The 12,934-nt window shown below is 43.0% G+C and overlaps 1 protein-coding gene across 1 annotated transcript in view; it reads left to right on the forward strand.

Annotated features, from left to right (window-relative positions):
• PPARGC1B (PPARG coactivator 1 beta) overlaps positions 1 to 12,934 on the forward strand; it is a 186,175-nt gene that overhangs the window by 138,251 nt on the left and 34,990 nt on the right. Inside the window, exon 2 of the mRNA XM_060240600.1 lies at positions 5,567 to 5,740. Within this exon, the coding sequence (XP_060096583.1) occupies positions 5,567 to 5,740 (174 nt within the window). The remainder of the gene's footprint in view (positions 1 to 5,566; positions 5,741 to 12,934) is intronic.

A 12,934-nucleotide genomic window follows, 5' to 3' on the forward strand; every position in this document is an offset into this window, starting at 1 on the left:
TCAAGCGTGCAGCTCTTAACAAAATCTGCATGCATTGTGTTGTACTGTGAGTTGAAATTAATCTTATTTTATCCCCCTACAACACAAGCAATAATTTAGGGACTGTGCTGACTGTTAACTGTGCTTTCTTTAGACAGTGTAAATAAGATGTTATTGCACAGAGGGACGTTCATGGAAAAGCAGCAGAATGGGAAAGCCCTCTTTTCCAGCTGTCCTACTCACCCCCCCCCCCCCCCCCGCCACTACACAGGACAGCTTCACCTGTTCCCTGGTGCTGTGCTCTTAACAGTGGCTTGATATACAGACATTAACAGGTGATGATGACCACTTCCATGCTATGAAAAGCTGCTCCAGCTGCTATCTGCACACCCAACTACTGTTAAAACCACAGGCCAGCCCAGTTGTTCCTGTTTGCTTGGCTAACATCCCCCCCCCCCCCCCTTCTCTTTTTGCCTTCACTCATTTGTGAGCTCCTGAAATTGGCTCTTGAGAGTCAGTGATTGGGGAAATGACATTCAGGCACCATGGCTGTAGCATGACAGATTGGAGCTCAGTTAGCACCCTTCTTTCAATGTTAAATTAGGCTCTTTCCCAAGTAGCCATATCTATGTGCCTTCCCAGGTGCTCCCATTTTTTTCAACCCGCTGCCCATTTGTTCTTTCCTTCACCTGAAGCCATTCGTACAGAAAGGGAGGGGGACCTTTTTTTACCGTTGTGGTGCATTGTACGTCCTAAAGTAAATTCGAAAACACGGATAGCACACAAAGTCCCATTCCTGTGGGAAACAAGCCCTATAATCTGAGATTATCCCAGTTAGTAACGAGAACACAGGGGAGGGGGAAATGCTCTCTCATTTTTGAAACTTCATGTTAAAATTGATTGTTGAGTCCTAAAGAGATTATTCGGAAAACTTCAAAGCAGTGCCCGGGATGTTATTCTCTCATTATGGCTTCTCAAATGCTTAGTTGATCTTGTGATCTGAGAGCTAAATGCAAAATAAATAAATTTGCTCTCCCCATTGTTAGGAAGCTCCCACAGTTCAGCAGGTCTTAACATAAAAGAGCTTCATGAATTTTCATTTCTTGGCTGCTGTTTTGAATAGTAGTCTTGGTCATTATGAAGACAAAGGCTGTCTTTCCTGTTTGTGGAGAATTTATTCAGAATTGTCAATTAGGAGTTGGTGGGTAGACTGGGACTGAGGAGATATGGCTTCATAGCCCACTCCACTGTGAAGTTCATTTGGGGGCCTTGGGCAAGCTATAGTTAACATAACATACCTTGAAGAATGATAATGAATAACAAGGGACAACTTCCTGTGTACTCCTTTGAGGAGAGGCAAGCTACCCATATGAGGAACAATTGAAGCAAATTGTAGGCTATGGGTAACAATGAAATAATAAGGCTTGCAACACATCTGCATGGCAGGTAAGGGTTTTTGTCTGCCTTGTAAGGTGAAGATCTCTGCAGTGTCAAATGGCAACATTTTGCATAAGCCCTCGTCTGAGCAGGCCTCTCATCTTAGTGTTAAACTGCCGTCTCTTCCCCACTCCATTCATCCTGGACCTTGGAAAAACAGTGTCTCCAGCATGTGCATGACCTTTAGTAGGCTTAGCTGTAATGGTGCAGTGCAGCATTACTGCGTCCTTCGCGGTCACTCATTCTTGCTGTCCGTGTTGGAGTTTAATGCAATTGCGTATACCTTGCGAATGTGGTGGAAATGGGGCTGGGTCTCAGCTGCTCTGTGTGATTGACTGGATATTTTTAGCTCAGTTCTTAGAGCTTAGATTGCCTTACATGCGCCAGCCATTGATTCTGCTCTATTATGCTCTCGTTTTGGCTGGGTTTGAGGAGCAGAGGAAGAACACAATGGATTGTTAGAGTCCTTATTGAATTGGTGTCTGGAGAAACTGTTTCTATAAGAAGAGATTGTCACTGGGTGTGAGGAAATATTGAACCTGGACGGTCTGCTTTTTTGATGCCTTGAGTGTCACAGGGAGAAGTTTAGGGGATGGATGGAGGTGGAAGTGAAGAAGCAGAAGGAGACAAAAGGCCAAAGATGGGGAGAGGAAAATTGGGAGGAAGTCAACATGTTAGCTGGTATAAAAATACTACCTCCAAATTGGATGGCTTCTGTTCCAGAGCCTCACCTGGTTTTTGATTGTCTGTTGCACTTTATATGCCTCTTTCCTTCCTTTCCAAGTGCTGAGTGTCAGGGTGTTAGGATAAGCCCTAAATGTCTGCATTGCCTCAGCAAAGATGGTAGTAGCTTAAGTGTTCCTTAAGAGCCCACACACCCGCTTTGATTTTTATCGGAGCTGTTTTAAAGCATGATTAACGATCATTTTGAGAAGTAAAGGGGGGAAAGAACATAGTTTAGATATAGGTCTATATATAATATGCTGACCTTGAAGAATAAAACAGCTAACTTTAGTCCTCATCAAAAGTAAAGAGATATACGTTATTTAGATACTTTTAGAGAAATTGTAATAATTTAGATATTATTTGAAGCGTGTGTGTGTGTATAATCGCGTTTACCCAACCCTGAAGAAATCATCAGTTTTTCTGTTCTGGGACAACTCTCTGAGGCCAGTGGAATTTTCCTAAAGTGATACTAGGAATGACTGTTACCAACATCTTTAATTTCTTTTAAACTTTGTACTTATTTTTAACATAGTCTGTCACACAAGAAACAGTGGTCCTCCATTGGAAAGACTGTCCCTAGAAATGTAGCCTTTTCATTAGAGTAATTTGATGAGTGGAGGTATTTTCCTGTCTCTATAAACAGCAGACTTACAATAGACATCATTGGTTACCATTTTGCCACGTGGGAACAAGGCATCTGGGCAGCCCAATAAGGGGGCTTGGCCTCTCTTGCCCTGGAAAACGACGAGAGTGGCATTTTTAAGAGTGCAGAATTTTAAAATTTCAATCTGCATGTTTTGACCCGCAACGTTTCTTGTGAAAGCTGTCTAAGACAGAAGCCTAAAACAGATGAAATCAGTGCATAGTTATTTCTGGATGGGACTGCAGTCCCCTTGAAGGAGCAAGTCTGTAATCTGGGGGTGCCCTTGGACCCAGGATACTGCTGGCTAAGCAAGTGGCAGCTGTGGCCAAGAGTGCCTTTTACAGACCTTTTTGGGGCCGGGGACTACCAGCCAACATTTATCAGCCAATCTTAAGGCCCTTTGTGGGACATATGGGGAGAGGCAGTCCCTCAGGTATGTTGGTCCCTGGCTGTTCAGGGTCTTAAAGGTTTAAAGGAAGACCTTGAACCTGATTCTTAACTTTTTCAGCAGTCAGTGCGGTCCACAGAGAACCAGCTGAAGGCACAATAGACGGCAAGCATGCTGCTGCATTCTGCACCAGCTGTAACTTCCAAATCGGGCGCAAGGGTAGGCCTGCGTAGAGCAGTATTCAGAACTTCAGCTGGTGCAGAACGTTGCAGCCAGTACGTCGATTGGAGTGGGGTGTACTATGTTGCACCACTCTTGGCCCATCTACACTGGTTACCACAATCTATTTCTGGGCACCATTCAAAGTGCTAGTGTTGATATTTAAAGCCTTACGTGGCTTGTGATCAACATCCCCCGCCCCTTTATGGACCTAGCCAACCACTACAATCATCTTCTGAGGCTCTGCTTTAGGTTACCCTCCCCCCTCATCTTCTGAGTTTAGGCAGGTGGCAGCCCACAAGAGGACCTTGTCAGTTATGGCACCAAAACTCTGGAACTCTCTTCCCTGGGAGATTCTTTTGTCCCTTTCTGTTGCCAATTTCCTCCAGATGAAGACCTTTTTTGTTTGGTTTGGTGATCCCTCAATGTTCCCTCTTCTTGCCCAGTGTTCTAATTGTTGTTTTTATGGTTTCGCATGTATTTTAGCTCTAGTTTTAATTGTTTCACTTATTTTTGACGATCTTAATGTTTTGATGATCTTAATGTTTCATTATTTTTGATGATCTTAATGTTTTCTTAAGATGTGGTTTTATTATATATGTTTTAATTCTTTGGCTCTCCCAGGTCTGTTAATATTCATTGATGATCTCCAGAAGTACAGGATGGATGACACTTCCAGATATTATGGATATGCTAACAAGGGGAAATGTGCAAAAAGAGGGAAGCAGGATTGGGGGTGAATGTGGTTGATTCAAAGTGGGGTGCTGTTTTCCTGAGAAATTCATTGTTATAAATTATGCATTACCTTTAGGGTGGGAGAGGCTGTTTGCAAGTCAGTCTCTTGATTCACTTCCAAACAGCTTATCAAGCTGGTCTTTTCAAGCTGGTCTTGATCAGGCTGGTCAAGCTGGAGAGCCCGTTTGGTGTAGTGGTTAAGTGCGCGGACTTGTATCCGGGAGAACCGGGTTTGATTCCCCACTCCTCCACTTGCACCTGCTGGCATGGCCTTGGGTCAGCCATAGCTCTGGCAGAGGTTGTCCTTGAAAGATGTGGTTTTATTATATATGTTTTAATTCTTTAGCAACCGTGGTGACTCTTAATGAGGGCAGAAAGATGATTTTTACATTTTAAAAATAAAGACATTAAAAAGATTGAAAAAGAGTATTTGTGGCAAGTGGTTTTTTTGTTTTTGTTTTTTTTACTGTTCAGTCTTTTGAAAGCCAATATGTACATGTCACAGTATGCAATAATAATAAAATATATAAATAGTCATTTCTTTCTTGTGCAGTGGAAGATATAACTACATTCTCTGGGTAAGCTAGGATACTATTATTTGCTTGTAGGCAATATCAGGATGGGGATCTGCAAATCCAGAATGTTTTGGAGGGATGAGAACTATTTCAGCAGTAGACTTTCCCGCCTCAGTTGGGAGAGGGCAGAGTGAATACAGCCTCAGAAGAAAGTGTTGGGTTTTCAAAAAAAAAACAAAGGTTAACCTTCCCCCTCCAGTTCCAAATTTGGGGAAACGACTAGTTTTCTCATCCTTTTGCATGGGATGCATGTTACTGTAGCTGTGGCTAGGGTTCTTGGACCTCATCATATCATTTATCTGGGGCATTATAGGGATAAGAGGGACTGGAAAGCAAATTACAGTATATTCCTATCTGAAGAATTCGTTGCTTTCTCCAAAATCTGGTGTTATCTTACCCATTAGCTGTGTTTCCAGTATGGGTGAAAATAAGTTTATTACGAATACTACATCTTATGCCGCTGGCCTAGAGAGTTACAACGGACTTGTCTCAAAATGTTCAATTACAGACCTGTGATTTGGTAATGCTTGCTCTAGAGGCGTATAATGCCTGTGCCCTTCAGAATACGAACCTCATTGCGCAGTGTTGTCAGTTGCATTTGCCATGCCACAGAGCGTCATGTAGAAACTCTTGCGTTTTGGAATGTTGCAAGTACAGTACTTGCTTGCCGTCTGGTGAAGTCCACTTTGTTTCAGGAGAGTTCAGCTTTGGACTCCCGGCTGCATGTCAGTACAACTTTTTGTTGGGTAATGTTTGAACACAGCACAAAATATCTGGTGGTACATGTTGTGAAAATTGTGTGTGTGTGTGTGTGTTGTTGGGCTTCATTATCAAGCTCATCACTTTCTTTTTTCCTTTCCACAGTATGAAGTGTCTGGTGAAGAGCATCTTTACTCTGATTTCCCAGAGATTGATTTATCCCAGTTGGATGCCGGTGACTTTGACACAGCCAACTGCTTCAGTGAGCTACAGTGGTGTTGCGAGCGCTCTGAAACAGAGTCCAGCCAGTACAGCACAGATGACTCTGAGCTTTTTCAGGTACTCTATACCGTGTGTTGCCCTATCAGTTTGATCTGGGGCACAGTGTTCCTTCACAGGTTTCTAACTCCTCTTCAACTCTTAACAACTATCTTGGCCAACAGAGTCATTGTTATACTAACGGCTAGCCCACTGTAGAGAAGAAATACATTTTTCAGGGAGAGTATGTGAGTTACAGGCAAATGTCACTGATGTCACAGATGCAAGAAAATGTTTGGTTGTGTATTTTAAAAAATCATGCACAATGTGATTTATATGAATCAGTGAAGTTGTTCAATACAGAGCAATATACCCTAAGAATTTCTATATGAAACAACCAGAAATAAGACAAGACCAAATTGGTATGATCTTAGAGACTTGATCAGATAGATGCCTGTTAAAAGAGACAAGCGTTCAAGTATTTATGAAAAGATAACAAAGAAAGCACCTCTAGAAGAAAAGAGTCCCAAAGTAGGTAAACACACACAATTTTTTGTTTGTTCTCATTTTTTGGCTCATTTTTTTTTAAAAATGTGTTTGTTTTCTTTATTTTTTGTATATCTGGGTTTGTTTTGCTATTGGGTTTGTTTTATGTTTATTTTGGGGGTTTTGTTTCCATTAGTTTCATTAGGAAACACATTCCTGGTTAATTTTTTTGCTGTTTGTTTTCTGTCCAGTGTGTATGAAATCTTCAGGGGTTGTATTCTTACAGCCCACCTACAAGTCTGAGATGTTGCCTACTAAAATTTAGGCAGGAGAAAGGATCCAGTTTTATAATTAACTAGAGTTCTCACAGAGGACACTAGAAGGAATTTGGCATCCCAAGAAAGAAAGTATGGCAGAGGAATGGAGGCTCTCACACAGCTTAGAGCTTTTCCACATCCCGCCCCCTGCTTTGTAAGTTCCTGTTGCTTGGGGTGCGGGGTTGGGGTCTGTTCTGCATGAGTTTTGCTTCCTCTAATGGACAGTTCAACATTGCATCAGTTTATGTCTGGCATAAAAACCTGCCGTTTAAATCTGCAGGGCAATTATGCCAGACATAAACTGATGTATTATCAATTTAACCACTAGAGGGAGCACGCAAAACATGTAAAGAACGGGAAAAAACCTCTAAAGAAAGAGGAATTACAAGCAAGGAAAATGAGAATGCAGAAAAGCAGTTAGGCAGCAGCAAGCAGGTAGCTAATCAACCCACAAAAGAACCTGTGAACGCAGTCTCTCGGTTCAGAAGCACTTGGTACAGGCCAAGGAAAAGAGTGGCACTAGTACTGCTTTTATAGAATTCAGAATGTTCCCCCATCCCACCCCCAAGCCATGGGATAATGCAATGCTAGGTTTCTATGCTAGCCCTTCTTCCCACTCAGGACAACTCTCTCCAGTGGCAAGAGGTGGCTTGAAAATACCCCTGTCACATTATCCCCTAGTTTACTCCCTCCCTCCTCCGGTTACCTCATCAAACTGCCAGACAGTGAGACACAATAAATTAACTTGTGTTTTGTGTTCACATTGATTTTGCTAACTATATTTTTTTAAAGCCAGCATGTCTTGGTTTACTTTTTGATTAATTTGAGTATAGCTGTAATAGGGTTTCCAGGTCTTGCCTGGCAACTGGTGGGGGATATGGGGGGATGTACCAGGAGACGGAGGTAGGCTCAAGCTACATCACTGGTGATAGTACACACCGGAATTGATGCCATCAAGTTGGGACATCCTAGAGACACTCCAGCATTTGGGCAAAAACTCTATGTAAAAATCGGCTTCTGCTATAGAGTTTGGGCCAATGTGAATGTGTCACTTTCGGCACATGGGAGAAGTGATGTCACCACATCACCAGTGACAAAGACCGGACCTCCCTCCCACTCCTGGTAAGTTCCCCCACTGACCAGCTGATTGGTGGCGGGGGGTGAGGGCCTGAGGATGGGGGATAGAACCTTAGTTGTAAGCAGAGTTGCACCCTTCTAGGTCAGCTGAAGTGAAAGGACATAACTCTGTTTAGGCTGGCACCACTAATAACCCTTCTCTAAGGCCCAAGGTTGGCTACTGGCCAACTAGAGCTACTGACCAGATAGAGTGACAGCTAGCCAGATTTGAAATAATGCATTATCTCTTGTGGAGAGAGACTGTCCTCCTAAAACATAGGTGAAATGTGTCAGATTAATCTATAAACATGAAGAGGGGAACACTAGATTACTGTTTGTTGATGTTTTTGTGTAATACTTAATAGAATGTGTTCCTCCTGAGGTATTCCGTGTGGAGGAAAAACACCCAACATTATTATCTGTCAATAATAATAATAATTATTATTATTATAACATTATTATTTCACTTTGTCAAAGGAAAAGTGAAAGAGTCAGCCTTATGGGTGTTATCTATGGTATCAATATTGGATCACCTTCCAGCTGTAGTTAACTTTGTTTCAGAATACACTGATTTGTGGTTGCTCTTTTCTTGCCCATCGACTCCCTGCACGATATACATATGTATATATTATGCTGCCTTAAACTATGTCAAGTTACTGGCTTGTATAGGTTAGTACTATTGAATTCTAGTGGAACTAATAGCAGTTTACCAAGCATGGGTTTTTACTCGTACTTTTTCAATTGGAGGTGCTGTGAACTGTATCAGAAGCTATATTTATTTTATTTTATTTAGCTGTTTTCTGTTTCGCCCTTTCCCACAAAGTAGCGGCTGTACCACTGAGATATGGGGTAAAATAGTGACATGGCATTACTTCAAGGGGATAAGTCCAGCTAGTTTAGGAATCTGTCATAAAGAGAGCAAGAAAACTATCCTTTTTTGTGTGTTTCATCAAAAAAAACCAATTCAGGCTAGAACTCTTCATCCCTGAAAACTGGAGACTTTTCAGTATGCACTTTTGGGGTTATTTTTTGTTTTCTGTGTTGCCATTGTGAGCATTTCCGCTTCACCCATTTTGCTGTCTGTGTCCCCAATACACGATATAGCATTTTAAAACCCTTTATATGTCACTTATATACAGGTGATACAAAAACAAACACCCTCTTTAACAACTATGATTTTATTGAATTTTGTTAAGTGTACTTTGTGGGTGGAGATAAAAGGTAATGGCAGTTTTGTCCTAAGTGAGGAGAAACCATGACAGAACCATGACAGAAACTGGGATTTTCAAATTGACCCATCATGAAATTCAGTCACTTCCCTCCTTGAGAACCATACACAGTCCTGGGGTATTTTGTACACTGGCCAGGTTAGCACTCTTAATTCCCCATTGCACAGGCCTATTTATTTCTCTTCTCTTTCTGGATCAGGACAGGGAAGCTGAGGAAAGGTGGCTATAGGTGGGGATTGGTGGGGGGGGGGTCCCAGGCTATTAATATCTCTTCTGCAGATGATTAGTGCTCCATTAATTTGCGCTTAGTTTCTAAATGAAGCATGTGTAGTAAAGCTAATGAGAAGGTGGAAGAGTGGGAGAGGGCTGCTGAGCCAATCGTCCTGTGATGTATTATTAAAAGCAAATTACAGGATACCGCTTTGTGCATCCAGCTTGATTTTGAAACCTGATGGATTGTTCTGAGGCGGGTGGGAGAGGCAGCAAAGGGGGCGGGGGGGGAACTGTGGTTTCTAAGAGCCTCCTACAAAGCATCTCAAAATGACGTGGCCCAGTAATGTTAATTTTCAGTGTGTAAGAAAAAAAGGCTTCTCCTTTTATCTAACTCTCCAGCTTCAGCATCACCTCTGTATCTCTGTGCGCATGGATATTTATAGCTAAGGCTCCCTCTTGGTGCATTGCTTGCGCTCTCTAAATATATGTGGTCCCATTAAACAGATCACTGAGCCGAGATGCAGTGCAGGTGGATGACGGAAAGGCAAAGATGAAAGCTGCACAGCTTGCTTAAGGGAGTTCCTCTGCACACTCTACACATTTCTGCACCACCTTTGGCTTTTCTTCCCGAGTAAATTGTTTCCCATTGGGGTGTTGAATAGAGCCCAAGGTAGTGTTCCCAACAACCAGGACATGTTCTGAATCATTTCTATGTTGAATTCTCCTTTGGTTAACTTGGTATATCCTCAAGTATCTGTTATATATCCACTAACTTTACTTCCATGTATTTGATGCAGTAAGCATAGTACTGGGTGCAGCCCAAGGGTTTACCTGGGTTCTGCCCTTAGTGGGTCTCTGCTTCTTTCACAGACACACTCATTTATAAAGATGGAACTCTCCTGTGTGGCTAGGATGTCAGATGGACATGTGGACATATGAAGCTGCTTTATACTGAATCAGACCCTCCTGGGTCCATCAAAGTCAGTATTGTCTACTCAGACTGGCAGCTGCTCTCCAGGGTCTCAAGCTGAGGTTTTTCACACCTATTTGCCTGGACCCTTTTAGTTGGAGATGCCGGGGATTGAACCTGGGACCTTCTGCTTCCCAAGCAGATGCTCTACCACTGAGTCACCATCCCTCCTACATATGAAGCTGCCTTATACTGAATCAGACCCCCCTCGGTCCATCAAAGTCAGTATTGTCTACTCAGACTGGCAGTGGCTCTCCAGGGTCTCAAGCTGAGGTTTTTCACACCTATTTGCCTGAGCCCTTTTAGTTGGAGATGCCAGGGATTGAACCTGGGACCTTCTGCTTCCCAAGCAGATGCTCTACCACTGAGCCACCGTCCCTCCACTACATACTGTGTATTTAGTGGAATAGATGAGATCTGGTGACTGGTCCTGATCAAGTCCTGATCATCACACTGCCCAGAAGCTTGCAGATGGGCTTCTTGCCTTCTCTCTAACCTCTCCCAGAGGGTTGTTGTGACGATAAAAATACGGCCGGGAGAACCATGAACTTTCTTTGGAGGCAGGGTGGGATAAAATGTAACTAAGGTGGATAGGTCAGTATATAGATAAGTAGAAAGAAATGGAAAGAAAGAAACTGTGGACCTCCTCACAGTTCTTTCAGACTGATACGGTGCCCCGACAAGAACTATGACTAGATTCCACTGTACAACATGAGGCATTCTCTATTCGTGCTCTCTTTCTCTTTGTCAGGAACTTGGGCAGGAACTGACTCAAGAGGGTGCTACAGTAAAGAATTGTGATTGTTGGAGCCCCTCTAGCTACCACTGGGTATAATTACAGCGGGGCGGGGGGGGGGGGGCAGCAAGCTGCACCAATCAGCCTCAGGAGATGAGTTAGTACGGGAACAAAGAAGTCTCTTTTGTGCTATCTGAATTGGCTAACAACTGTAGAAAAGATTCATCCAGCCTCCTGCCAGATCCTGAGCGCTGCTGTTTCTTTGGAGGCGCTCCGTATGTCTGAGACTGGTGGAGGAGGAAAAGGCTGTGAGCTAGTGTCCAAGTGAGACACAGAGTATGTTCATGGACCTACCTCTCCCATGTGTGTGTCCACTTCATCTTTCTACACCTGTGGTTAGTGCACACCTGATGACTGGAAGCTGAATATGTGGACCGACTCTTGTGAAAAGCATATGATACAATGTAAAGCAATATTAACATCCCCTCTGTGGTAGTCTCTGTGTGATGCCACTCATCGTTTGGGTTTTTTTCCCCTTTAAATACTGTTCAAGAATGTGGTGGGGTTTTTTCCCTTTAAATGCTGTTACCTCAACCTCACTACAATACATACACATACTGTTCATGTACAAAGGCAGAATTTCTTATTCAGGGCCCAGGGTTATTTGTAGCTGGAGGCATACATCGTGCTCTCAGCGCAGAGTAGATGCACCCAAGATGCGTTATGCCAGAAGTAACGTTCAGTCAAGCAAAATATCAACAAACAAAGCATGTGCAAACATATGTCCTGTTGTGGCTTTTATGAGGTGCCTGTGCTTGTGTTTGCCCAGATATCCAAAACCACTGGAATGCGCAGAAGGAACACAGGAGCAGTACCTGACGGATATAGAATGATGGTGGATTGGGTATACATTATGGATATAAAGTGTGCCTCTGTATCTCCACTCCATGAAAAGAAAGGCAGAAGGAGAGCCCTGCAAAGACACTTTGAAGTGTCTCACAGAAATAATTGGGAAGGGAAGTGGAAACTAAGAAAAACCGTAACGAATGAGAGCTTTTACATCCAGGCAAACTGACATGGTCTACTGTGGGACTGAGAAATGAGCAGAAACACACATCTTCCTGTTATTTTTTACACAGTATCCAGTGTATTAAGATTAAACAGAGCAAAAGTGTGCGTCACCCCACACACACACACACACACACACAGCATCATAAGAATGATCTTGGTTACCAGTGCCTGCCAGCTAGTATTTTGCAGTGGAATTTTCACTGATTCTGAACTTTTCAAGAATTCCTTCCCGCAGAGATACCTTCATATCCCAGCTTTATGCAGTTCTTGTAAAAGGCCCAGAGTGACTGACAAGCCATCGTTGCGGGATGCATATTTTCTGTTGAACTTCCCGAGGATAAGATAAACAGGGCAGAAATGTAAAAGACCAGTCATTTAGGAATGAGTTGTGCCTGATTAAATGGATCCTGCTGATGTCCTGCGTGCAGAAGTGCTTTGCCAATATTGGAAAGAAAATAAATTTGTTCAGAGAATGCTACACCCTTGGTGCCTTCCTCCGGGACGCCGTCACTATAGCTGCTAACAGAGCTGACATGAATAGTTGAGGTTTAGTGCTCAAGATAGGAATGGCCGTAGGAAGCATTCAAACTCAGTGGGGATTCTTCTCCTCCTTCAAGTCAAGCATATCTTTAGGTGTCTGAAAGCCAATTCAAATGTTCAAGCGAGCATAGGATACAATCCTCCATATGGCTACACCACATCAAAATTCACAAGGAAGCGGGGCCTGCTTGCTTGCTTGGACTCAACCTCACATAAAAATGGCCTCTGATATGAAAAATTAACACCTCAGGAAAAAGCTAGAAAACAAAGAATCCCGTAAATGCTTTTCCGAGGCAATATTGTCATGTGTGTGATGGCACTGCCCTGACTTGGATAGCCCAGGCTAGGGGACAAATTTGATGAGATCTCATCAGATCTCAAAAGCTAGGCGTGGTCGACCCTGGCTAGTATTTGCATGGGAGACCTCTGAGGAATATCAGGGTTGTGATATGGAGCCAGGCAACGACAAACAACCTCTGAACATCTCTTGCCATGAAAACCTTATGGTATTGCCATAGTCACTTGTGACTTGACAGCAAAAGAAAAAAAAAACGGTACCATTATGTTCTCCTGAAGATCTAAATTGGCCGGTACAGA

The sequence above is a fragment of the Heteronotia binoei genome, chromosome 5 (genome assembly GCF_032191835.1).
Source record: "Heteronotia binoei isolate CCM8104 ecotype False Entrance Well chromosome 5, APGP_CSIRO_Hbin_v1, whole genome shotgun sequence".
In the NCBI taxonomy this organism is placed as follows: domain Eukaryota; kingdom Metazoa; phylum Chordata; class Lepidosauria; order Squamata; family Gekkonidae; genus Heteronotia; species Heteronotia binoei.